At 55.9% G+C, this 24944-nt stretch overlaps 10 protein-coding genes across 10 annotated transcripts; 3 read left to right on the top strand and 7 right to left on the bottom strand.

Moving 5' to 3' along the window:
* Positions 1-312: 312 nt before the first annotated feature.
* SPSK_06867 (sulfite reductase (NADPH) hemoprotein beta-component) lies at positions 313-5353 on the bottom strand (the record flags this gene model as incomplete). The annotated part of the gene is made up of 4 exons (XM_016733541.1): positions 313-342; positions 419-4777; positions 4849-4997; positions 5314-5353. The coding sequence occupies 4 exons, from the start codon at positions 5351-5353 to the stop codon at positions 313-315; spliced, it is 4578 nt and encodes a 1525-aa protein (XP_016590608.1).
* Positions 5354-7642: 2289 nt separating this feature from the next.
* Positions 7643-8737, bottom strand: SPSK_07697 (uncharacterized protein; the record flags this gene model as incomplete). Its single annotated transcript, XM_016734354.1, has 1 exon — positions 7643-8737. The coding sequence occupies one exon, from the start codon at positions 8735-8737 to the stop codon at positions 7643-7645; it is 1095 nt and encodes a 364-aa protein (XP_016590607.1).
* A 1081-nt stretch (positions 8738-9818) lies between these two features.
* Positions 9819-10697, top strand: SPSK_07846 (ribose 5-phosphate isomerase A; the record flags this gene model as incomplete). Its single annotated transcript, XM_016734500.1, has 2 exons — positions 9819-10209; positions 10264-10697. The coding sequence occupies 2 exons, from the start codon at positions 9819-9821 to the stop codon at positions 10695-10697; spliced, it is 825 nt and encodes a 274-aa protein (XP_016590606.1).
* A 534-nt stretch (positions 10698-11231) lies between these two features.
* On the bottom strand, positions 11232-11838 carry SPSK_08011 (Rab family, other; the record flags this gene model as incomplete). Its single annotated transcript, XM_016734662.1, has 2 exons — positions 11232-11641; positions 11712-11838. 2 exons carry the CDS (start codon positions 11836-11838, stop codon positions 11232-11234), a joined length of 537 nt encoding a protein of 178 aa, XP_016590605.1.
* Positions 11839-11875: 37 nt separating this feature from the next.
* Positions 11876-12300, bottom strand: SPSK_08101 (uncharacterized protein; the record flags this gene model as incomplete). The annotated part of the gene is made up of 2 exons (XM_016734745.1): positions 11876-12170; positions 12248-12300. The coding sequence occupies 2 exons, from the start codon at positions 12298-12300 to the stop codon at positions 11876-11878; spliced, it is 348 nt and encodes a 115-aa protein (XP_016590604.1).
* Positions 12301-13109: 809 nt separating this feature from the next.
* On the top strand, positions 13110-14557 carry SPSK_07493 (nucleolar protein 53; the record flags this gene model as incomplete). The annotated part of the gene is made up of 2 exons (XM_016734155.1): positions 13110-13261; positions 13336-14557. The coding sequence occupies 2 exons, from the start codon at positions 13110-13112 to the stop codon at positions 14555-14557; spliced, it is 1374 nt and encodes a 457-aa protein (XP_016590603.1).
* Positions 14558-14907: 350 nt separating this feature from the next.
* SPSK_08186 (uncharacterized protein) lies at positions 14908-15191 on the bottom strand (the record flags this gene model as incomplete). The annotated part of the gene is made up of 2 exons (XM_016734824.1): positions 14908-15082; positions 15133-15191. 2 exons carry the CDS (start codon positions 15189-15191, stop codon positions 14908-14910), a joined length of 234 nt encoding a protein of 77 aa, XP_016590602.1.
* A 907-nt stretch (positions 15192-16098) lies between these two features.
* SPSK_07010 (uncharacterized protein) lies at positions 16099-18910 on the top strand (the record flags this gene model as incomplete). The annotated part of the gene is made up of 5 exons (XM_016733680.1): positions 16099-16259; positions 16412-16483; positions 16569-17195; positions 17264-17787; positions 17853-18910. 5 exons carry the CDS (start codon positions 16099-16101, stop codon positions 18908-18910), a joined length of 2442 nt encoding a protein of 813 aa, XP_016590601.1.
* Positions 18911-19417: 507 nt separating this feature from the next.
* Positions 19418-21731, bottom strand: SPSK_07121 (NADH dehydrogenase; the record flags this gene model as incomplete). Its single annotated transcript, XM_016733789.1, has 2 exons — positions 19418-19437; positions 19508-21731. The coding sequence occupies 2 exons, from the start codon at positions 21729-21731 to the stop codon at positions 19418-19420; spliced, it is 2244 nt and encodes a 747-aa protein (XP_016590600.1).
* A 1900-nt stretch (positions 21732-23631) lies between these two features.
* On the bottom strand, positions 23632-24813 carry SPSK_07653 (uncharacterized protein; the record flags this gene model as incomplete). The annotated part of the gene is made up of 2 exons (XM_016734312.1): positions 23632-24423; positions 24502-24813. 2 exons carry the CDS (start codon positions 24811-24813, stop codon positions 23632-23634), a joined length of 1104 nt encoding a protein of 367 aa, XP_016590599.1.
* Positions 24814-24944: the final 131 nt, after the last annotated feature.

Here is a 24944-nt window from a genome sequence, read left to right as displayed (position 1 = left end):
CACTGGTTTGTCGTGGACAAATGAATTCCGATAAAAGAAGCGAATATCGAAGACGTCTTGACAAATGGGTATGTCTGGAGAGAATGCCTGCACATTCACATACTTTTATCTAGCTATGCGCTTCTTATGGTCCGTCTCACTCATTTTTTATCTGTTCAAAGGCTTTAAATGTGGTATAATTATCAAACCCGATTCGCAGTATTAATAGAAAACAAAACGCCGACACAAAATGCCAATCCAACAATATGTATGTGGTCTGTCGTGTCAATTTTTTTAATCCGTGTGTGCTTTGCCTGCAATTCTTTCACCTTTTTACTCTTCGTCGGACTCATCCTCAGGGATCTGCAAAGGATATGTTAGTACACAAAGGCCTGAATCGCAAAACGGTAAGTTAGGAAAGCTAATTGAGTATACTCACATCGTCGTGGAAGTCCTTGCCATCCCGCGTGGCCGTGATAATGCCGACGCGAATGACAAAGTCGCCAAAGTGCTCGCCGTCGTTGCGCTCCAGAGCGTACCGCTTCAGCAAGGGCTTCATAATGGCCAGGATCTCGTCCTCCTTAATGCTCTGGCGGTACAGCTTGTTGAGACGCTGGCCGTGGTAGCCGCCGCCCAGGTACATGTTGTACGCGCCATAGGCCTTGCCCACAAAGGCCACCTCTGCCAGCCACGGACGGGCGCAGCCGTTGGGGCAACCAGTCATGCGCATGACAATCGAGTCCTGGCGCAGACCGTTCTCTTCGAGGCAGTCCTCCAGCTTCGAGATGAGTTCGGGCAGGTAGCGCTCGGACTCGGCCATGGCCAGACCGCACGTGGGGAAGGCGACACAGGCCGACGAGCTCAGGCGCAGACCCGAGAACTGCACGTTGTCGAGCTTGTACTTCTTCATGAGCGCCTTAAGCGAGTCCACGTCCTCGTCGGTGACGTTGCTCAGGATCAGGTGCTGGTTGCCTGTCAGGCGGAACTCGCCTTTGTGGACCTTGGCAATCTCGCGCAGACCCGTCTTCATCTGGAACGTCGGGGTGTCCTCAATACGGCCGTTCTCAATGAAGAACGTGAAGTGGTTGAGGCCCTTCTCGTCACGCAGCCAGCCGAACGTGTCAATGTTGGAGTCAAAGTGGAACGGCTTAGGGGCGCCGAACTTCTTGCCCCACAGCTCCTCGACTTTTCCCTTGAAGGTCTCGACGCCCATGTCGTCAATGGTGTACTTGAGACGGGCGTGCTTGCGGTTCTTGCGGTCTCCAAAGTCGCGCTGCACAAGCATCACCTTCTCGCACGCAATGTGCACGTCCTTGGTCTCGACGAAACCAAACATACGACCGGTCTGCGGGTAGGTCTTTTTGTTGTTGTGCGTCGAGCCCATGCCACCACCAGCCAGCAAGTTGTAACCAGCTAGCTTACCGTCGGCGCCCTTGATGGCGATCAGGCCGATGTCGTGAGCGTAGACGTCGGTGTCATTGTGCGGCGGGATGGCAATGGTGATCTTGAACTTGCGGGGCAAATACGTAGGGCCGTACAGAGGTTCAAAGTCCTGCACGGCGTCACCCGCCACCTGGGTCTTCTTGCCATCGTCGTCCGTCAGCCAGATTTCGTGGTAGGCGGTCGTCGACGGCAGCAGGTGGTCGCTGATGAGCTTCGAGCTGGCAAACACCTCGCGGTGGTAGGCCGACTGCGTCGGCAGAGAACTGCACATGACGTTACGGTTCACGTCACCACAGGCCGCCAGTGTCGTCATCAAGGCGCGGTTGATGGCCTGCATGGCCGGCTTGAGCTTGCTCTTGACAACGCCGTGGAACTGGAAGGTCTGGCGGGTCGTCAGCTTCATGGTCTCGTTGCCGAGCTCGTTGGCAATGTCGTCCATTTGGATCCACTGCTTCGGCGTCGAGATACCACCTGGCAGACGGCACCGGATCATAAACGAGTAGGCGGGCTCGAGACCCTGGGCCTTGCGCTCGTCACGGATGTCGCGGTCATCTTGCATGTAAGTACCGTGGAACTTGGTGAGCTGCTGGTCCGACGCGCTGATGGCACCCGTAGACGTGTCGTTCAGGCCTTCCACAATGGTACCACGCAGGTAGTTGGACTGGATCTTCATGTCCTCGTTCGTCAACGGTGGAGGCTCCTCCGGGAGGCCCTCGACCTTGTCCACGCCGAGCGCCTGCCAGATCTTGGGCTCCCAGTCCTGGTAGCCGGTCTGGAAACCATCGGGATCCTGGTCGTCACCGAGACCAATGTCGGCAAGACGCTTGCCTCCCAAGTTGGCAAGCAGTTTATCGAGGTCCTTGCCGGGCTTGTTGTAGTAGACACGGTCCTCCTTGCGGGGCCAGTAGTGGCTGTCACCAAGGGCCATGACGGAGAAGTTGACAGTGGCCAGGTCCAGGTCGGTGTTGTCCTTGACGGCATCCCAGAAGGGACGACCGTTCTGCGGGAACTCACCCTGACCGGCGGTCGACGTAATGAAGACAATGTTCTCCTCTGCCGGCAGGTCCTCGACGGGGTAGTCCTCCATAGCCATAACAGCCGTTTTCAGGCCTCTCGCGCGGCCACGGTTGCCAAGACGCTTGGCGAGGTTGGTGGCATTGCCGTTGTCCGAGGCATACAGAATGGTCAGAGGAGCGCCGAACAGTCCCTCGAGCAGGACGTTATAGGCGTCGCGCGCGCGCCTCTTCTGCTGCTCACGGACCTCGGTGCCAAAGTCCTGGGCAAGACTGGCGGCAAACTTGGGCTCCTTCTGCATGAGCTGAGTGAGCTTATTGTCCCGGTCAAGGAAGCTCTTGAGCTCCTTCTTGATGCGCTCCGAGTCCAGGGAGAAGCTGGGCTCGCCCTTGGCCTCGTTCTCGGGGTTCCAGCGGTACAGAGGCCAGTAGCCAAGGTCGACGGCCGTCTTGGTCTCGCGCAGGATGGTGAGGGGCGAGTCGTGCTCGCCAAAGTACGGCAGGTACGCCATAACGATGGACGGGCCGTTGAACTTGTCAGCCTCGTCCATGGCCTGCAGGACCTGCGTGTAGGAGCTGTAGACAGCGACGGAGGCAACGTAGGCGTTGCCAAAGTTCATGGCGTACAAGCCAATATCCTTCTTTCTGCGGTTGGCGTCGGCAGCGGCACGCTCCGAGTAGGGCGTCGAGTCGATGATGAGCACGTTGACGTTCTCGCCCGACGCAAGGACATGGTGCACGCCGGAGTTACCCAAATCGTAGGACCAGGCGTCAGAGCCCACCAGCCACAGAGACTCCTTGCGGAAGAATTGCTTGGCCTCCAGCAGGCTGCGGGCCGCGTCAGACTTATCGGCAGCGAGCTGCGTCTCGATCTCCTCAGCGACCTCGTCGGACTTCCTGGCATCGTCGGCCACGGACGACCAGCGGGCCAGGAGGGAGTTGGGCGCAGACGATCCGAACTTGCCAGACACGGCAGCACGCTTGACGTCAGCCACAAAGCGCTGACGGTATTCCTTGCGGGCAAGCAGCGAGCCGAAGCCGAACTCGGGGGTGGCGGCAATGGTGTTGGACACACCGGCGTTGTCTGACTCCAGAGCGTTGGCCACGTAGAGGCGGTCGTTGAACAGCTGGTTCAGAATCTTGTTATAAGCGGTCTCAACCTTGGGCTTCTCCAGGTTGTATTCCGAACCCTCGGCGGCAGGAGCCTCCTGAGCGCCAACCTCGAGGTTCTGGATGGGTTTGGCCGCAGTGAGGTTCTGGTGAATGCCGCGCAGGGCCTGGTCGATGGTCTCGGGCGTCAGGTAGCCGAGATGGTAGCCGACAATGGTCTCGACGCCACCAGGGCCGCTCTTCACAGACGTCAGAACGTCCAGCAGGGTCGGGCCCCACTTGGTGGTCTTGCGGCTGATCTGCTCGAGGACGGCGATTCTCTTGGCCGACTTGGGAATGACCTCCAGCAGCTTGGCGGCCAGCCAAGGCCGGTACAGGCGCGGGACCAGGACACCGGTACTGTTCTTGGCGGCAAAGTCACGGTTGGTGAACAGAGAAGCGTCGGAGCCGAAGACAAACAGAATGTTCTCGGCGTTGGCAGGGCCAGTATACTCGAAAGCGCTGTACTTGCGGCCAGTGGCGGCCTCCAGTTTGCTCCAGACAGACGACACATACTGGTAGATGTCTTCGGAGGTCACGGCAGGAACGCTGGGCTCGATCGTGGTGGCTGGCGACGTGGCGGGGGGCGAGCTCGTCGTGCTCTGCTCGCTCGATTTTACGGATGCGCGAGACGAGTTGGCCTTGGACGTGCTGGCGTCCAGGGGAATGGTGAGTTGACCAGCGGGGGCAGGCACAGAGGCGACAGCCTCGACGGATTCAGACACGGTGGCAATGCGGCCGTCGTCGGCGTAGACGCTCTGGCCGGGGATGGGGGCAGCCTGGAAGCGGCGGACACTCTCGATATGAAGAGCGTCCAGGACAACGTCGTGGTCCTCGGCGGCAATCGGCTTGTCCTTGGCGACGGCAGCAGGGTTGAAGAAGTGAATGACACCCTTGCCAGAGCGGACAGCAAGAGCATGGGCGGTCAAGGCCATGTCCTGGGCCTCCTGGAGCGAGCCGGACTGGAGGAACGACCAGCCGGCATTGCGGACGGCTGTGATAGCAGAGTAGTCTGGGTAGTTGTCTGGGTGCAGGGCGACGTGCAGGACAACGGGGTAGTTGGCCAGCTTGTAGAGGCGGGCGACCGAGGACAGCAGGATAACAGAGCTTGTGGTGACCGAGACCAGGCGCCCCGCACGGATTGGTGTGAAGACGGAGAGAAGAGGGTCGGCATTGTGACGGACGGATTGGATCTGGCAGCGGCGTTAGCTCGGCGTTGCGTTTTGTCGATATCATACAAAAGGTGCACGAAGAATTTATTTACCTCGGTGATGCCGTCGTCTGAGTTGGCGACGATGCTCGCCGTCTTTGCTTGTGCAAAGCTCTTAAGGGTAGCCGAGAACTCGGAGTCGGCCGCAAGCGACGGCTGGACGGAGACGACGACGTCGCTGGCAAGGTACGCGATACGCGCAACTGAAGTTTCTATTAGTATACTTTACTGGGTCGTTGACAATTTTCGTAAATGCCTCCGGTAACACGATTCGGCTGGCTTCTTGTTCTGGCAGCTGTCGAGTAGCAAAACAACTGCCGAAGCTCCTTCCATGTTTCTTCGGTCGATATGAGCGCCTGTGTCTGCTCAGGGAAAGAACGATGGAGGAGCTCCAAAAACCAGGAGACAGACAGGCGGCCCAAAGCCAGTAGCGAATTGCAGAAGCCAAACTCCATCACCAAGTCGTATGCAGATGCCGACACCGGGCATAAAGTGCGCCGTAATTTTCAATGGACTTACCGGCCTCTCCAGCAGTCTTCACTGGATGTGACGAAGCCATCGTGGCGGTGGATGTGCGACTTCTCTTCTTCCCTGGTGACGGCAACGAGGGGAAGAACGGGGCTGTCGAGGAAGGAGGGAAGGATGGTGAGGAGGGGAAGGAAGGAACAGAAGTCAGGCACAAGACGAGAGGAGAAAAGAGAATCAATAAAAGAGATCACGAACAAAAGAAAAAAAAAAGTCAAAAAATGGCAGCTTGCCCCGTAGCCGCTAACAGATATGCAACGCCGCATGTACCCCGGGTAACTGGGCAATCGACCAATATTTAATTGCTTGCTTTCATATGGTCAATACCGCCATCGGTCGCTCCTGCCTTTGCGACAGTCTGGCACCGTAATAAGCAAGCACGGCAGACTAGTCCGGGACGGCTGTCGCTGTCTCTAGCAATTCCCTTCGACGGAGAGAACAGTGGGCCAGTCTGTCGAGATGGAGGCGGCCAGTAATGGAAACGTGACGGCCATAGACTTGTGTCATTGCAGTTCCAGTTCATGACGATTTTTTTTGGGTGCAGTTTGCGACGGCGGCAGACGGCTCATCGGCCATCGGCCATTGAAAAGACGTACGCCGATTGCGTGATCGCTCTAGCGTGGTTGGCGCAAATCGTCCCCCAGCACCGATTTAGGTTTTTTTTTAATATATATAAAAAAGATGGACCAACCGTGGGGCAAGAGCTCCCGGCATTGGTCTTCGACGGCTCTGGCAGAACTGGCAGGAGGTAAACATGTTGACGGTGCCGCACGGAGCACGAACGAGGAAGGAATAAGCTTCATTCCAGCGGAGCAAAGGAAATGTCAATTTAAGCTTCCGTCGCCGGTCCTTTCTCAACTTTACAGATGCTCGTGTCGGGATTGCACCTTTTTCAACTTCAAGACCCAAGGTGCCGCCAAGCGCACCGTAGCCACAGGCGGGTATTTGGAAAGTGGCCAATGAGCGTCCTCGCAAATCACTGACATACGGCGTATGTCCCCGTCACTTTATGACAAGCTGTCTGAAGACGCTCGTCCGATTCTTCAGTGCTTTGCAGCACACTAATTACAGGCTTTAAATCCCGAACAGCGAATGCCGTGGTCGGAGTATCGTCGCGTAGTCTCCGCGTGTTGTGCAGTGACAATCCAAGGTCGTCCTCGGCATGTAACAGACAGAAGCACGCAAGCACGATCATACGGTGGGAATGTAATTCTCGTCTGAGAAGTGGCGCCGGAGTGCATGGCCGGAAACGGTGAGACATCGCAACGCGTTTAGACGTTGTGTAGGGAACCACTGTGCAGTTAGCAAAATTGCGCTACAGTTTGGCAAAATGCACATCTTAGCGAACTCACAAAGTGACTTAAAGCATCAGGACAGTTCCCATAGACGTCTCCTCAAAACTTTTATCGTATAACTCAGCGCCATCTAGACACACCGTGCTATGCGGATGGTACAATTGGTAATAAACATGAAGCTGCCTCGTGGCATTTCATCCGAACTTCGCGTGCTACATATCAGATGAATTTGACGTTTTAGCAGCCTGCCTTGAAGCAACACTTATATGGATATGTAGTCGTTTAATTGTTTTAAAGGAAATATTTTAATATACAGATATCTCAGCGACCAAAAAGTAGTCGGTCAATTGATATATACCCGTCCTTTCCCTCTGAATTGCGTCTGCGAATGTTGACGAACGCGAAATGAAGTTGTCTGTTGTGGGTTCGAGTGTGATTCTTCCTGATGGCGAGTCCATCGATGGAGTGCTCCGACTGTCGCCGCCGATGTAACACAAGCTAGGGGCGAGTAGGGTGTGACACTCCGCACTTTGAGCTCCGAGGTATGTCGAACGCATGTCCATAGGTATCTTTGCCAGCCATGCTAGTTCAGCTTTGTTCATAAGAGCCACAATCAATAATAGTACATCTTCCACTTGTAAGATGACAGTCTGCAACGTGAAACAAAGTAGACTTTATATGGAATATGACCCAACGCTATATACATCCGTTAAACCGAATTTGTGTATGCCCATCAAAATTATATACACCGTGGTAGTGAAAATGCTGCAGGCCGTCTAGATAATAAAAAAGATCAAACGCCGTCGCTGTGTACAGTTGCTGACCGTAGCCCTACCCAATAGCAAGAAGAGCAATGTGCAAAAGAAATGTAAGTAAATGCGTGAAGGGCAGAGCCCGTTCTCCGGGCCCATCTTCCGTGACGCGGCGTAGATTACTCGCATCGGGGAAAGCGACATACAAACGTGGTACGTTCCATGTCGGCCCCGCGTGGATCGCGTCACATCTCGTCATGACCCAACAAGCAGTGTCTATACCGCCGTGGTCGACGACCGGAAGCGGGAGTTGACGTCACGCGTCCAATCGTCGTCCTTTTGCCGTCCGAGCCAGAAGTTGCGGCCCACCCCCACCAGAGCCCGGCCAAGCTTACCCTTCCAGCCTTCGCCGGCAGGTGAGCCCTCCGCAAACGGATTCGTGCTACTGGGACTGGACGGGAGCGGCGCTTGTGGACGCCGCCGCGGGAATGTCGATGGCTTGTTGCGCCGACGGTGGCGACGGCCACGTGTAGACCGTGAGCCTGGCTTGAGCCCCGCCTCCTCCTCGTCAATGTCAGTGTTGCGCTCGCTCTTTCCCTCTCCCCCGTTGTGGTATTTGGACTCTTCGAGGCCGCTGTATTCTTCACTGTCGTCGAGAGCGCCGTCGGCGGCCGCGGCCGATTCGGCAACATGGTCGCCGTACCGCTGGAGAGCCTGCCGGGTGTGTGCAACGACAACGAAGCTAAAGTAGAAGCGCACCACGGTCACGAGAACAATGAGCGCCAAGCTCGCTGTCGTTTCGTGCGCACCCATCCACCCGCCGCCGCCCGCTGTCGGAACTGCGCTTGGGCTAGCCTCAACAGCCGTGGCCCTCGTACTTGGCCCTGTTGCCGTCCCCATTGCATCGTCGCGCAGGATCAAAACCGACGCTGCCGTCGCAGTTGCCGCCACCGTTGATGTTGCCGATGCTGTGGCTGAAACTATCGCGTCGGAGGCCGCCGATGCCGTCTCCATCGCCGCCGGGACGGTCGTGCTCACTGCTGATGCAACAGCTGCTGCGGACGAAGTTGCCGCCGCCGCCACGGCCGCCGAGCTCGATGCAAAGTACCATCGGAGGGCAAATGTCGCCGTGTACGCTGCATTGACGAGGGTATCGATCGTGTAGGCCCAAGCGAGGACCAGGTTTGGCAACGGCGTTTCGCGGCGGATATGCGGGATGCAGATTGCGAGAAGAACAAGGATTGCGACATTGTACAAGTATGCTGAAAGCTGGAGGAAGGACAACGAGTAACCCGTCAGGATGGCCAGCAGGCCGTATGCGCCGGTGAGCTTGTTGAAGAAGAGCGTGGCCGAGATGATCTCAGTGCCCATCTGGATGGGAATAAAGCCAAGAAAGGCCTATTCATCAGAGTGTCGTTAGCAAGCGGCGCGGTCCACAAGGTGCGGGTGGTATATCTGCCTCCGGATTTCCAACGGGGATTTTCTACATTGCAAAACGTCCGGCGCCAAACCTTACCCTTGGCCTGGCCAATTTTGGCCGTAGGCTGCGCAGTGCGTACAGCAGCCTCATGGTCGTTTCTCGTCGCGTCACCGTGTACCTGGAAAAAGAACGAGACGCCGGCAATCCGTCATGGGCGATTGTGTCGTGAGACTTCGTCCGCGCGGTCCGAAGCGTCTTGAAGGAACGTCAGTCTTTGCGGCGGAAAAATGGATACCCTTAGTAACAGCAAACTTAAAAAAGGGGTTCAGAAGAGGCCCAGGTACCAGTACATAATTACACACACTATAAGTACCAAATTGGGTGTACCCATACCATTATTGAACTAAGAAATAAGCTGACTCATCGACCCAGATTTTACGAAACTTGCAGCTGCGCTCAACCATCAGGAAAGCGCGACCAAAAGAGTAGCCACAGCTGGAATTGACCTGCGGATGAGTGCTCGCCTTCTAAACGGAAGGAACATTGAACAGTGCAATGTCCTCGTAAATATCTTGATCTTGTATTCTTTGAAATGTCTCTCTTGCCTCGTCCAGCAATGAAACCAAGAGCCACCAGCCTCAAATTGTCGGCCTTTAATACTGTTTCACATCACTCTGCGGCATTATCAAGACCCCTCATCGCAGAGACTCTAAGCCGTTGTTCCACGGGGTGAGTTGTGATTTTTTGTCCAGTCTCCGACGATCGTGAAAAGAAAATGGGGACAATATTTCAGTCGTGTTTTTGTAATGCAGGTTATTTCATTTTGTTGCAATTGTAATTGATTTTCATCTTTTGGAATTGAAAAAACGACAAAAAGAATATTGCATACGTATTTAATATTCGATTTAACAAAATTTTAGCGCGTCAAAACACACCACCAGAGCTTTGGTGTCGTCACTTCGTCCATTGCAACGGCTCCGAACCTCTCCACGCCATCTCCCCCGTCACAGCAACCTCCAGTCTGCAGCCACCATGAGTTCTCAGGCCGATCTCATTGAGAGCTCCAAGAAGGCGGCCGCCTACCTGGCCGTCAAGGAGCACCTCGAGCCCAGCTTCCGCCACATCGGCATTGGCTCCGGCTCGACCGTAGTCTACGTCGTCGAAGCCATTGCCGCACTCGGCGCTGACGCCACCCGTGACATGACCTTCTACCCGACCGGTGACCAGTCTCGGGCCCTGATCGAGGACGCCAACTTGCGCCTCGCTTCCATCTCGCAGCTCCCGCTCAACAGCCGCCTGGATGTTTGCTTCGACGGTGCCGACGAGGTCGACGAGAACCTCAACCTGATCAAGGGTGGCGGCGCCTGCCTGTTCCAGGAGAAGATTGTGGCCACGGCCTCCAAGAAGTTCATCTGTGTGGCAGGTATGTAGGATGACAACGTTTTCCGTGAAGCGAAGACCCGGTTAACACGACCAGACTATCGCAAACTGTCGCCGCGTCTGGGTACAACCTGGAAGCAGGGCATCCCCATTGAGGTCCTGCCGCTGGCCGCAAAACGCGTGCTGAGCGAGCTTGTTCTCATCGGTGCCCAGCAGCCCGTCATCCGCCAGGGTGTCCCGCGCAAGGCAGGCCCCGTTGTGACGGACAACAGCATGTGGCTGATTGATGCACCGTTCCAACCCCTGCAGCTGTCCAGGGACCCCAACGAGGCCCGTGCTGACGGCGAAGGTGGTGTCTGGACGGTCGACGGCCTGGCCGATCGCCTGATCAAGATCCCCGGCATTGTCGAGACGGGCCTCTTCGCGGGCTTCAACGGCTTGGAAACTAAGGCCGTGTCTGGCGGTGCGCAGAAGCCGATTGCGGCGTACTTTGGCATGGCGGATGGCAGTGTGCAAGTGCGCAAGGCATAAATGCTGCTTCCTATATGATGCATCGCGCGAAAACGAATTTTGGGTGTGAGTTATGCCGGATTAGACGTCAACAGAGCGAACAGAGACATAGTCTACCTGGAGCATTGAGAGGCAGACCCATTGTGGTTATATTAGAAAACAAGGTAAACACACCGGCAGGCATTGATTACAACTAGAGAAAACGAATAAATTGGTACAAGAAACGAATAAACAAAAAGAAACGGTAATTACAATGCCGTATCTCAAAAAAATATACTATTAAGAGGGAAGCGAAAGAAGAATGTGACGTCTGATGTATAGTAATAGAGAAAGCCCTTGGCATTTCACCGCCCTTAGTCGGTGTTTGTCATGCTACTTATACAATTGTTTATTTTATGCATGACCTCTGCCGGAACTGATGGATTTGGTGGGAATAGTTTTGTCTTTCTTTACTTTGTGTGGCTGGGGCGGAAACAGTGCGGTAGTCCAACCGTGCCCTCAAGTGCTATGTATATGCGATGCAACGACAGTTGGCCCGGTACGGTTTGATTTGGCTCAGCATGCGCAGCCGTCTTGGTTGGTAGGGGTAGTCGTCGTCCGAACATCGATCACTGGATGAGTGGTTAGCCGAAACGGTTGCTTCGAGACAACAAGTAGCAGCCAGACAAGGGGAGCAAGTGACTTACTCTGACTAGACGCCTGCGCGGCAGCATCCGTGCCTTCCATGCCAGGCAGGGCCTGTGCTATTCTCCGGAAGAGCTGTTTGACGTTGTGCCCCAGTTTGGCACTTGTCTCAACAAACATGAGGTTGTTTCTCTTGGCCTCCTCTTCGCCCTGTTGCGTGGTGACCTCACGCTTGTCGTTCAGATCCGTCTTGTTGCCCACGAGCACAATGATAACGTCATTGCCGCGCTCGGCCCGGACATCGTCGATCCACTTCCGCGTATTTTGGAATGATTTTGCGTCTGTAGACGAGCGGTCAGCACCCTCTAGCTGTATGGTATCTTTTCCGGGGTATGCGCAAGCGTCACGTACTCGAGATGTCGTAAACAACGACTGCCACACTCGAGTCGCGGATATACGAGGGGATCAGACTCCGGAAACGCTCCTGGCCTGCCGTATCCCATAATTGTAACCGCACAGTCCGGTCCTCCAGGTACATTGTCTGCGGCGCGCCCGAGTTAGCCCAAGATACCATATTATCCGCCCGATGCCGATTCCGGAGCCGGGACGCCACAACACCGCCGATTGCTTGCCTTTGACAGAAAATCGATGCCGATCGTCGCTTGGTACATGTTGTCGAACGAGTCGTACATAAACCGGGTGATGAGAGATGTCTTGCCGACTGCATATAAATCCCTGGTTAGCCTTTGTTCGTCCTGGTTCCCTTCTTTCACCTCAAACATTTGGTAACAGCCTAACAAAGGCACCCATTTAAAAACCGCAGCGGGGAGCATAGTGTACATACCACTCTGTTCGCCCAAAAACACCAGCCTGGTGCGCAAAAAAACAAAGAAAGTCAGTCTACTGTCCTCATTCTCCTCGAGAAACGCCTGCCACGGTTTCCATACTTGAACTTCTTCAGCGGGTTGTTGTAGGACGCGCCCACAGCGGCTTGCGCCATGACTGCAGTTGTGAGGGGGGTTGTGCGAAGGGACGAGAGGCAGAGTATGTCGTGTGCGAGAGGCCGTTCTGCAGTGCCGAGAGTGAGGTCCGGGAGCAGCAGAAATTGGTGACAACGTTAAGACGGCGTAAACAGCAGCACAAGTTTTGGTGGCACAATGGCGCCCCTTTTGGTCGACGTCGACTGTGGAGAAGGCTAGGCAGATGCGGAAAGGGAGGTCAGGAGTCCCCAGAAAAGAAGGATCAGGGAGAGAAAACGGACGGACGAGATCGAAGGAAGGAGCCAGTCGGTTCGTCAATCGTAAAGCGTAAAGTGGTACTGGTAGCCCGTCGAAGAAAAGGAAGGAGGAAAGAAGAGGTCGAAAGAGGTCTAAAGAGGCAACCGCTTTTGTGGCGCTGTCGAAAGTTTATTCCAACATGCGCGAGGGGGAAGGGCGAGTCTGGATTGGGCTTGGACTTGACACAGAGACGGGTCGGGGCCTCGATTTGGCCAGTGAGCCAGTGAAGACGCGCCAGGGATGCCGAACTGGCCGCTAATTCCTCAGCGAAGACGATCACGTGGCGATAAGTCGTCTGAACTTCTTATCGAACTAGCAAAGGCTCAAATTTCTAGAAGCCCCCACCCGGCAGAAAAAAAAGACGGGCAGTCGCAGAGATAGCATTTCTGCCGGCCTAGACGCAGAAAAAGCAAACTCAACAGCGGCGAAGACAAGATTCCAACGCACTTTTTTTAAGCGATCCCATCCAATTTTGACGACGAGCAGCATAGTTTGCGATTGCGATTGCGGAGGGGACTCTCACATCACCGCGATGCCGGTCATACAACCCAAGGCTGGCTCATACTCGGCGCCGCAGCAACACAATCAGCCGTCGAGAAAAGGTAGAAAGGCATGGAGAAAGAACGTGGACGTCTCGGAGGTGGAGCGAGGACTGGAAGAGCGTAATGAAGAGATTATCAAGGGGTAAGGTCACACACAAAAGCAGGACTCTCCGTTTGTATATTCCCGTCATGCTGACACTGCGTTCTCCATCGCAGTGGCTTGGTGAAGGAGACAGAATCGGCCGACCTCTTCCAAATAGAAGAGACGGGAGACCTCGAGGTCGCCAAGAAACTTTCCAAGAAGACAAAGACGCTCAAAGTCGATGAGATTCTCGCACAGCGGTCGGCCGTCCCAGCCGTGTCGGGTCGGAAACGGGCAGGAGACAGCGGCAACAAAACGACGGACGGTGTCCTGGCCGCCAAGCGCCAGCGCAAGGACTACGTGCCCCAAAAAGAGTTGGCCCACCTCAAGAAGGTCGCCGACGGACACCATGCCGAGACTGTTACGATTCAGGATGCGACGTACGATCTGTGGGGCGCAGCACCGGCTTCGAAGGCTGTCGCAGCCACCTCCCTGCCGGCCGACAAGGACGACAAGTACACTTTCATCCCCCGCGTTCCCGGCGCCAAGGTCCCTGTCACGATGAAGCACGCCCCCATATCGCTGGCTGCCAACGGCAAGGCGGTCCCGGCCATCGCGAAACCCAAGGGCGACATGAGCTACAACCCTGCATTTGAGGACTACGAGAATCGATTGACGCTCGAGGGCAACAAAGCCGTCGAGGCTGAGAAGAAGCGCCTGGAAGACGAGGAGGCAGAGCGCATCCGCATGGAGGGCGTGGCACGGTCGGCGGCCGAGGCCGACGAGGCTGCGGCGCGCGAGGCGCTCTCGCAGTGGGACGAGGACTCGGCCTGGGAGGGCTTCCAGAGCGGTGCTGAGACGGACAACGACGGCACAGGCAGCGCGAAGCGCCCGAAGCGCAAGACGCCGGCACAGCGCAATCGTGCGAACCGCCGCAAGGAGGCTGAGGCCAAGAAGCGGCACGACGCCATGACCCTTCGGAAGCAGGAGCAGGCCAAGAACATTGAGAAGCTGCTCGCCGAGGACAAGTTCAATCACGAGCAGGCTCTTGCCCTGGCAGCGGCAGCAGGCCCATCCGACGACGAGAGCGACGAGGAGGGCGGCGACGACAATGCGCTTCGGCGGCGGCAGCTGGGCAAGTTCCACCTGCCCGAGAAGGACCTGGAGATCATGCTGCCGGATGAGCTGCCGGACTCACTACGTCTGCTGAAGCCCGAGGGTAATCTGCTCAAGGACCGGTACCGCAGCTTGCTGGTGCGCGGCAAGGTGGAGGCGCGCCGCAAGCGGCCGTTCAAGAAGCAGGCCAAGGCCAAGATCACGGAGAAGTGGGCTCACAAAGACTTCCATCTATTTTAGGACGACAATGAGTGTAGCGGGAGTCTGTGCTTTTCGAGAACATTTGTCAGATCCTTACAGACCCATTTCGGATCTTTCCCCGCGTTTTCACAGCTTTTCAACCCATTTCTAGACCTCTTTTTTGTGCGGCATATGCTGTTATTCTGTTGCCTATTTATTTTCAATGGCGTTTTGGGGAAGTGGGTTTCTTGGGTCGCAGTGTTCTATTTTTGACTTTAAGCTTTAGCCCATGTCGTCTATTATCCCTTTCAAAGCTCTCAAGCCCTTCTGCACTTGGCGCATGCTGCATCTTTATCAAAAGCAATTGTTATTTTTGTACAACTCGTCGAGTCCGTCGCTTGTCTGGCCTGTCAAGTTGCTGCGAATTGTTCTGCCTGGCGTCGGCTGTCGTGCGGCTGTTCCTGCGGCTGGCTCTGACCGCCACTGAAACGTTGCCTGCCTAGCGCTAGCAGCCCGCCGGCTGCTCCATACACAAAGATTTCCTTCTCCGTATCTGCCCGCCGCGATCGCTCTTCGTCCGTAGATCTGGTAACAGGTTGTAAAAATAGCATGGGGGCCGTTGAGGCAAGAATCACCCATGCAGCCACCCCGGCTCCGTATTTTCGTCTACTTTGTATCGGGCGTTGTTCGCCATGATGATGCCTGTTTTGCCGCACGTGATGTAACTTCCTCATTCGGCGGGCTTTGAATCATCGTGTTCGCGCTTTCCGTGCGCGCTCTACAACGCTGCCACTCCGTCTCACCTTCCGTTTCGTGTTCCCAACTTGCGATCTGCTGCCTATCTCGATGGCGAAGCATTCTGTTCCCGTCATTTCGTTTTTTTTTCCCATTCTGCTTTGGCTGCTCACTCTTTTCTCCATCCGCATCATATCAAATAAACCTGCCCCTCGGCACCCGGGCCTTCATGCACTGCGTGCTGATAGTCTATGGCCGCTACGACGGTCGCCTGTCTCCAAAACAGAGGGCCCACTATTCCGGAATCTCGGCGCAACTCTGTCGATCCGGCCATATCACATCGGATTTGGAGGCAATATGGCCGGTTGCTTAATTCGTACAAGTGTTGGCAACTCGTTGCCGCAGGTTGACGACCCATGTGCTCACCGGCTACTACACGCGCGCCTAAGGTGTTGCTCATCTCCACTCGACTTCAACATTCCTTTTAAGCGTCGCTGCAGCCGCCCTCGTCGGAACATTATTTGACTTCAAAGCCCTTCAGCTCTCTCCCACCGCAACGCCGGCACATCTTTTTATCGTCTAGCACCCGCATTGGCATGTGCAAGCAGATATACGGAGATATACGAATTTACGCGCCCTCTACACCACCTACCGTTGCCCTATTGACGCCCAAAGGCACCCCTCTTTGGCAGTCCTTGACGCTCCTCCACGCCACTGGAAGGTGTAAAACACGTTCCGTTTCCGCTTAGCGCAACCTGCATTGTGGAAATTCGCCGTGCTTCGGCGTCTCGTTGTAGCAAAGCACGCTCCAAGCTCCGGATCCTTTTGTGTGACCGCTGTTTCCTTTGTTGCTCGCAGTGTGCATCATGGCCGGCACTCCCCGAGAAGGTGCTGCCGCTACGCCCCCTCCACCAGACGCGGATGGACGGCAGCGGACCACGACGCTCCGGCGCTCTTGCGAAGCATGCAGGGCAGTCAAGGCCCGTTGCGTGGTTGAACCGCCCAATGGAACCCCTGGCCAGACACGGTACTGCAAACGGTAATGCTTCATACGGCCCCCCATTTTTGACACGTCCCTTTCCTTCCAGCCCAGATCGTCCCCGTGCATATGTACGAGAGTGTACGAGATCGACGTACGACTACCGACGGACAACTAACGGGACGTTGTGCTGGGGACAGGTGTTTGAGCCACGGTATTGAGTGCCACTTTGAAAATGCTCTGGCGCGTCCTAAAAAGCTCAAGTACACGGCGTAAGTTTTCCATTTCCTGCTCATGCGCTCTTGATTTTGCCGCCAATCGATACCCATTGCCACTGACACGTAGAACTACTACTAGTCGCACTCGAGTCAAGGATGTCGAGGAAAAGCTGGACGGCCTCATTGCGCTGATCTCGTCCAGGAGAGAAGGTTCGTCCAGCGCTGCCGTGGCAGCATCTGCTGTGGCTTCTTTGTCGGGGTCGGCTGTGGCAGGCCCGTCTGAACAGACAACTGCTGCAACCTCCACGCCGAACAACAGTTACTTTTACTCGCAGCCGCTGAATAACCTCCCCCCCATCACCTACCCGGCGCCCATCGGATTCGATCTCAACTTTGACGAAATGCCGTACCTCGATAACTCTGGCGCGCCCATTGCAATGCACTCCAGCCATTCTCTGACTGCCTCGTACGGTGATGTCATTGACCGAGGCCTGGTCCAGGAGGAGCTCGCCTCTGTTCTCCTGGACGAATTCACAACGTACTCGGAAAAGCAGTTTCCCTTTGTGGCAATGCCGTCGTACGCTTCCCTGAGTTACATGCGCCGAGACCGGCCTTACGTTCTTCTCGCCGTCCTCACGGTAACGGCTGACACGTCTCTCCAGGCGCGACTAGCCCTTGAGTACCGCAAGGCACTTTCCCAGGCAATGCTCGTCGAATCCCGCAACAGCCTTGACCTGCTCCAGAGCGTGCTTATTTTCTGCATTTGGTAAGGACTGTTGCCGGAAAACTATAAGACATGGAACCTGCTGCTCAGATAACTAACAATTGCTATAGGCATCATCATTACTTTCGGCCCTACAGCAGTCAGTTGTACCAGCTGTCGCAGATCGCCGTGACGATGGCGGTGGAGATCAACCTTCCAAGCTCCATGTCGCCCACGCTCAACAGCCTTATGGCGCCTCACCACCAGGCGTTGGGTCAGCGACCCAGGAGCAGCCGCACCCCGACAGAGCAAATGGCCAATGAGATTGAGCGCGCACGTACCTTCCTCGGCACGTACTGTGTTTCGGCGAGCATTGCGACAGCGCACCGCAAGCCGACGCACTTCAAGTACGACCGACGGATGGACCAGGCCGTCCAGTTTCTCACCAATGCGCGCGAGATTCCGTCCGACACCCATCTTCTGCCCTACCACGTCCAAATACGGAAAATCTCTGAAGATGTGGACCGGGTCTTTGGCAGCCTGGACCAAGGAGGTATCACTTTGGACGCGAGATACATTGAAGCAATGGTCAAGGATTTCGAGCGCCAGTACGAGGCACTGCGGAACTCCATGACAACGCAATCCTGGGACAATGGTACGTTTCGGTTGTGACCGGTTCAGAGTACGTCAGGTCGCTAACAAAATAAAAAATAAAAACAGCTGCTTTGAAATGCGCTATGATGTACCTTCCTGTCGTTATATACGAGGTCGCCCTACGCATCCCACCGGAACATCAAGCTCTTCTTGAAGTGACACCCAACGCACAATGTTGCAACTGGTGTTGCTCATCGATACGCCTGGAAATTCTCATGAAGTGTGTCGCCGCTGCACAGGCTTACATCCGCAGCTACCTGGATTTGTCCGAGGACGACTCGCGCCACGTCACCATTGTCGAAGTCAGCCGTCACGTCGACGCCGTCCTCATTCTCACGCGTGCTGGTCTCGGGTTTGACACCAAAAATTTCCAGCAGGGCGTCATGGCTCTAGGCCGCGCTGACCTTCTCAAAGCGGCCGATGTAGCACGCTACCTCGAGGCATCGAAGCGCAAGATGGCGTCGCTTGTGACTATGACCGATGCCATGACCAGCGGCAGCGGCTCGTCCGGTACGGGCCAAGTGGAGAAGCAGGACCTCTTCTGGCAGATGAAGCACATTTTCCAACTCAGCCTCGACTGGTACAACAAGCACGTCAACAGCGAGACGGGCACGCCCCAGCAAATCAGCCAGGTCGAGGCCCACGAGAACGCCAAGCTGGACGTGTCACCCATTTTCTGGATCAGCGAGGGAACGACCATGGTGCGCGAGAAGTGTGCGACCGGTGTGGACAAGGCCATGGAGGGTATACCGCACTTTGCCGCGAACAGTGTCTACAGCATGATCCAGGCGCTCAGTTCGTGCGTGGAAAACGCGCCGGTGGCGCCAACCGCTATTGGGACCGAACAGCCGGGTGCTGCCGGCGCCATCGGCTCCATGACTGGTCCACCCGTGTCTGCTGCTTTGCACCCCAGTGCCGTATCTGGCCATTCTGTGTCTCCCGACCCCATGAACACCTCTACGCCGGCCAGCAGCAGTGGATATGTGCCGCCCCTTGACCCAAGACTGGCTGGTAGCGTGGCTGCGACCAACGAAGCCATTCCGCCATGGTCGGCCGACCAGTCTGCGGAGCTGTTTTCCAACATTCCGCAATCGTCTACAAACTCGCCTTGGTTTACTCTTTAGAGCGTCTACCGTTTTTTTTTTTTTCTTTTTTTTTTGTCTTCTTCGATTTTTGTCAAGTTTAGTGTTTTGCTGTCATTGGTTAGCTTATATGGGCAGCTTTGGTTGCTTTTGGTTTTATTGATTTCGGGGCTTTCCCACGTCATTCGCTATATACCACCGGGGTTTAGTTTTGGAACGTGTTTGGATTTATAGATGATTGTTTTTTTTCTCATTTTAAGACTTCGTTTTCCTCTCTCTTTGTCTCTATACCGCAGTGTATGGAACCTGCAAGGCCGAAGTAAAGAGTAAAAATTATCAAAGTAAGCTTGGGGATCATCCGTTGCCAGCTCTGAATTAAAAGAAAGATGTATTCTACTCTAGCTCAGGAGAGTGCACAAAAAGTGCAGGAAATCACCAGAATCAAACGAAATTCGTAACAAACGGGACAAATACTCATGGCGAAAAATAAAGATAAAATCCCCAGATTGAACGCCAGCACAAATGTAGAAAAGACCCCATTGAAGAACTTTAGCTGAAGCTGATCAGATCTATTGCCAACAAAGTTAGTAAATATTTCCACACATTGATATATGCAAGTCAAGGAAGAATTGTTCTTACCTCTGCCAAAGAGACCACGCTTAAACCAGTCCATCATCAACAGAATGCGCGTCCGCATGCTGACGCTCTGCGCAAAGTACACACTGCGCCATGCGTAAACAGCCCAAAGGCCGCCAGAGACGTTGTAGTTGCCCAGCTCAAACACAGCCGAGTTGCCCAGGTACGCCAGACTGCCTAGGTGGTGGTACTCAAAAGCCTTGTATACGGTAGCATCCAGATCGCCGTCTTGGATGTCGTTGACGTGCAGACCAGGCGACGCCCGCACCGCCTTGTTCAGTTTGCGCGCGAGGTACTGGCCCTGCTGGTGTGCGCGCTGGGCCGTCGCCGGCAGACTGGTCAGCTTGCTGTCGATCTGCTTCAGCAGCTCGCGCAGCTCGCCAAAGTCGAGGGTGCCCGAATGGTCCTTGTCAAACTCAGAGAACAGCTTGTCGAGGCGGCGGAGGTGGACCACGGCCTGCGGGAACTTCTTCTTGACGTCGGCCGCAATGTTGCGCCAGTCGGCAAAGTGGATCTCGAGAGTCTCAGGGTCCTTGCCGTGCTTCCAGGCCAGGTTGCGGACAAAGCTGATGATGTGGTCGGCCACGTTGTTCTGGACCGTGCTGCAGTCACCAATTGCATACACGTCACCAAGGGGGGTGCCGTTGAGACGCAGGTGCGTGTCAGTCTCGAGGGCGTGGCGGTTCGTCTGCGAGGCGCCCAACTTGGCAGCCAGGCGCTGACAGAATTCGGTCTGGGACAATCCGGTCGACCACAGACAAAGGCCCATGGGTAGCTCCTTTTTAATGATCTCGCCATTGTCCGTCTTCTGGCTGAAGATGATGCGATCCGGGCGCACCTCGTTGACGCGGGAGTTGGTCAGGACATCGACCTGGTCGCGCAGGAAGCGCTCCTCCGCGTACTTGGAAACGGTCTCGTCGTATGTGTTCAGAATGTGGCTGCGGCTCTGCACGAGGTGGACAGAGATCTCGTTCCGGAGCAGAAGCGGGTAGTTCTTGATCAGATCCTCGTTGAGCATGTCGTAGAGTTCGGCAGCAAACTCAACACCGGTAGGACCACCGCCGCTAACGACAAAGGACAGCAGGCGCCGGCGCTCCTCATCGGGTGTGGTCGGCAGGCAGGCAATCTCGAGATTCTGGACAACCTTGTTCCGGATCTTGCGAGCGTCGTCGATGTCCTTGAGAAAGAAGCAATTCTCGAGGCCCTTGACACCGTGCGGGTTGGTAACGGAGCCAACAGCGATCACAAGCTTATCGTAGGGCACGTAGAAACGGGTTTCGTTGCCCTTCTGGTCCGCCTGGGACACTTCGACCAGCTTGTATGAGAACTCCACGTCCTCGGCGCGGGCCCGCAAAAAGTGGCCATTCACGCGCCTGAGGATGCGACGGATCGATTCGACCAGAGACTTGAGCTCAAGCGTACCAACAGTGGCAGACGGAAGCATGGGCGTAAAGAGAAAGTAGTTTGTAGGCGAGATGACCGTCACATGATAGTCGTCCGGGTTGAGCTCCTTGAGCATGGCCACGCTGCCCCAGCCACCACCAAGAATCACGAGCTTGGGCTTGTCCTTGGTCTTGAGGCGTTCTTCGCAGTCGGAGTCATCGATCTGCACCTCGTACAGGGGCAAGTTCTTTGGGCCGCCGCGGCGCGGGTTGAGGGCAAGCTGGGGGACGGCAATGTCCTCGAGATCGGCGCCCTCCTTGTAGGTCGTTGCATCGTAGACGAAGAACCCCACGACGCCCAAGGTGATGAAAACGAACGAGCCACCGATCCATGCGAGGGCTAACTGTGTAAAGCTCTTGAACGTGTGGCCGCCCACCTTGGCGGCAGGAACCGCACTGGTAGCTGCTGCGGGATTGGCGTCCTTTGTCGGCTTTTCAGGCTTCGTCGAAGCATTCCGAATCGCGGCGATTGTGTTGGAGCTGGTTATCGACGTAGCGGCTCCAGGGCGCCGAGAGAAGAAGAATTGCGCTGGCAGCGGCTGGCGAGCTGCGGCGTTGACGAGGCTCGCACCATTCTTGGGCGGGGCAACCGGCGCACGCCGTGAGGTTCGTACGGAAAAGGCGCGGGTCGTGGCACCACTGTGCAAGGCCGAGAGATTCGCGACCGACGAGGAGGTGGGGATGAAGGCGGAGGACGAAGTCAGAGAGCTGTAAAGGGCTACCGGTCTCGCCAGGCTGTGTCGCAGGACGACGCTGCCCCGCGAAACAAGAGGAGCGCCGGTCATGACCAAGACGGGAGAAGGACAGAGCACAGCGCTCTTGCGTGTTGTCTAGATTGCGGCCACGGCAGTTTGTGTGAGGCGAAACGAGAGCTACTTTTTGGTCTACCGCAAACGATGTAGGAGGCTGGCAGAAACTGGAAAGAACGGGGGAATGATGTCACCGTTGAAGCGCGCGACGCACGATCTTGATGAAAGCCGCTATCGTGAATGGGGTAGGCTCGAGTCGCTAGTGGGAAACCGAGTGCGATGTGAGTGACGAAGCCAATGCCCTCGGAAGCATGTCGTGGAAAGGAACGCTGGGGATCGTGAGAATAACGAGAGACGACAAAAAGGAGAGGTGGGACGGGGGAAATAAAACGTGGAGGGGAGAGGCAATTGAGCGGCAACGAAGTGACAAATATGTAGGGCAGGAACAATCAACAGCACAGCAAGAGGGACCGAACTAGCAGCGGTGGCACTACGGCGAGTTCCTTGGTCTAAGAAGGCACGACCGGGCCGGTGACGGAAGCTCCAGTGGAGAGCCAACTGAAAATATTCGCTGTAATACGTCTTGCCTCACTGTATGATAGGTTCCTACCCACTCGCTAAGCCGTCTTTGCCTCCGGCGCGACCTTCGCGCTTTCCCAGTCGCCGTTGCGCGAACGCTGTGGCGCTCTTGCCCCATTCGGGGTGAATTTTGTGCCTCTGTCAGCAAACCCATTCCCTGGGAGTGGGGCAAATATACGGGACTGACAGCACGGGAGCGCTGAGCAAGGTGATTAGGTCATATTTTCAATCAACAGTGGGGTTGACATGGCTGAGGAGGGGCCGACTGAACTCTGGCAGCTGGGGCTTGAAGCGGGACAGGACGTCATCAGCCTGGCAGTTGGAGAGTCTCGACAAGGATGCTAAACTACAAAGAAGAAAGGCGCGTCCTGCGATGGGCTACGATGCGGTATTATTTGCATGTGCTGGGACGGAGCCGTGCACAGTGTTATGTCTGGTCGCAAACCTGGTCTTCAGTTTGCATGCATTGTCGATTGTGCATCCAGCGCTTCTGGTGCTGACTCGTCTGCATGATACTTGCTGCAGGAGAGCAATGGCATTCTTCAGACCTGCCAATGCGATTGGCTTGGTTTAACTGGACACTGACACTGTCGGCCAGTCCAGCCAACACCTGGCGTTGGCTCCGAACCCGTGAGACAGTGCTGCTTTAAATGAAGCGACATCGTCTCTTTGTGTCGAAAAGAATGTATCGGGAGTACATGCGGTTTATATCCAAGTCACATAAATAGCTTGGCGAAGCTTATTCTTAGTGAAGAAGCCGGTAAACGCGTCTTGAATCCCAGCCGGAAAGCCTCACTGTTCTTGCCGTTTAGTGGCGATAGCTGGAAAGATAGCGTGGCCCACGCCTTCTTCACCAATGCGACTAGCAACACGCCATAAAACACCCAAAACAACCTCTGAGGTCGTCGGACATGGCATGAGGTGCATTTTCTGCAAGGCGAGCCTTGTCCGGACAAACATTTTGAGACGCTGCACCCGAGCGTGCTCATGGCACTTGCCTGTGACTTATATCACTTGCCAACGCAGCGGTTAGCAAAGCACGACATCGAGATCCGGCGTTACGTAACCTCCACGTCAACCAACACTTGGGCTCGAAACTTGGCAAATATTGGAGAATTCCCAACTTCTCTCGTCACGACTTTCGTCAACCTCGACTTGCCATCTATCTACGATCGCGTCCATGGTGGTCATTCCCCTTCAGCCTAGCGCCATGCGGCCTGCCAGGACCTCGGTGTCGGATAGGGGGTCTTTGGCCCCCGGTACCAAGCCGCTTATCAACCTCCTCCGTGGATGGCCTGCACCATCTGTGCTGCCGGTTGCCCAGTTGAAGGCAGCCACAGCCGACGTCCTGGCCGACTCAGACATGGCCGTCAGCAGCCTGCAGTACGGCCCCGACGCTGGCTTTCAGCTTCTGCGCGAGCTGCTGGCCAGTTACTTGAGCCGGATTTTCTCGGTGTACGGCGTGCCCAACGACCCAAGCCGCATTTGCATTACCGGCGGCGCGAGCCAAAACGCGGCGTGCATCTTGCAGTCGTTTACAGACCCGGCCTACACGGCCTGTATCTGGGTGTCGGCGCCGTGCTACTTCTTGATGTGCCCCATCTTTGAAGATTCGGGTTTCGCAGGCCGGTTGCGTGCCGTGCCCGAAGACGACAAAGGTACCGATGTAGAGGCGCTGGAGCGCGGATTCCAAGAGTTTGGACCTCGCCCGCCCGTGTCGGATTCTTACAAGCCCAACCTGGCACCAGACCGCAAGGCCTACCGCCACGTGGTGTACGTAGTGCCGACATCGTCCAACCCGTCTGGCAGCCGCATGACGGTCGCACGGCGCGAGCAGCTGGTGCGTCTGGCGCGCAAATACGATGCTCTGCTGATTGCCGACGACGTCTACGATTTCTTGCAGTGGGATGTGCCGCATGCGGACGCCGTCCTGGCCAACAAGCAGGGGTCGGTCGCACTGCCGGCGCCGCTGCCGCGCCTTGTCGACGTTGACCGCATGCTGCCGCGTGCCGAGGACGACGAGAACGACGGCAGAGACGTTCACGACCGGCGCTTCGGCAACGCCATCTCCAACGCCTCTTTCAGCAAGATCGTGGCACCAGGCATGCGCACGGGCTGGGTTGAGGCGACGCCGGCGTTTTCGTACGGCCTAGCACAGACAGGCAGTACCAAGAGCGGCGGTGCACCCAGCCAGTTTAGTGCCGCTACAATTGCTGTGCTGATGCACACGGGCGAGCTGGACCGACATCTTCGGGAGGTAGTACGACCCGCACTGCAGTGGCGACACCGCCTGCTGGCACAGGCTGTCCAGGAACACTTGGGCGAGTTCTTGGACATCAAGTGCGGCGCATTGCCTACGGGACCGTCGTCGACGATGACGACGTTCGGCGGCTACTTTTTGTGGCTCAAGTTGCGCCGGACGGACATCAGCGCGGCCGCCATCTCGAAACGGGCACTCGCTGACGAAAACCTCGTCATTGCCGAGGGGCCACTCTTTGAGGTCAAGGGCGACGAAAGAAGCGCACAGTTTGACGACCATATCCGCCTATGTTTCGCGTGGGAGGACGAGGCGAAGATTGTGGAGGGCGTGAAACGGCTGGCACATGTGCTGCGCAACTGGGACCAGCCGCGAGCAAAGGCATCAAATTCGATCGACGCAGGTGCATTTAA

The sequence above is a fragment of the Sporothrix schenckii genome (genome assembly GCF_000961545.1).
Source record: "Sporothrix schenckii 1099-18 chromosome Unknown Cont41, whole genome shotgun sequence".
Lineage (NCBI taxonomy): Eukaryota > Fungi > Ascomycota > Sordariomycetes > Ophiostomatales > Ophiostomataceae > Sporothrix > Sporothrix schenckii.
The sequence above is the reverse complement of the archived record's forward strand: the minus strand, read 5'-3'. Positions and strand labels throughout refer to the sequence as shown.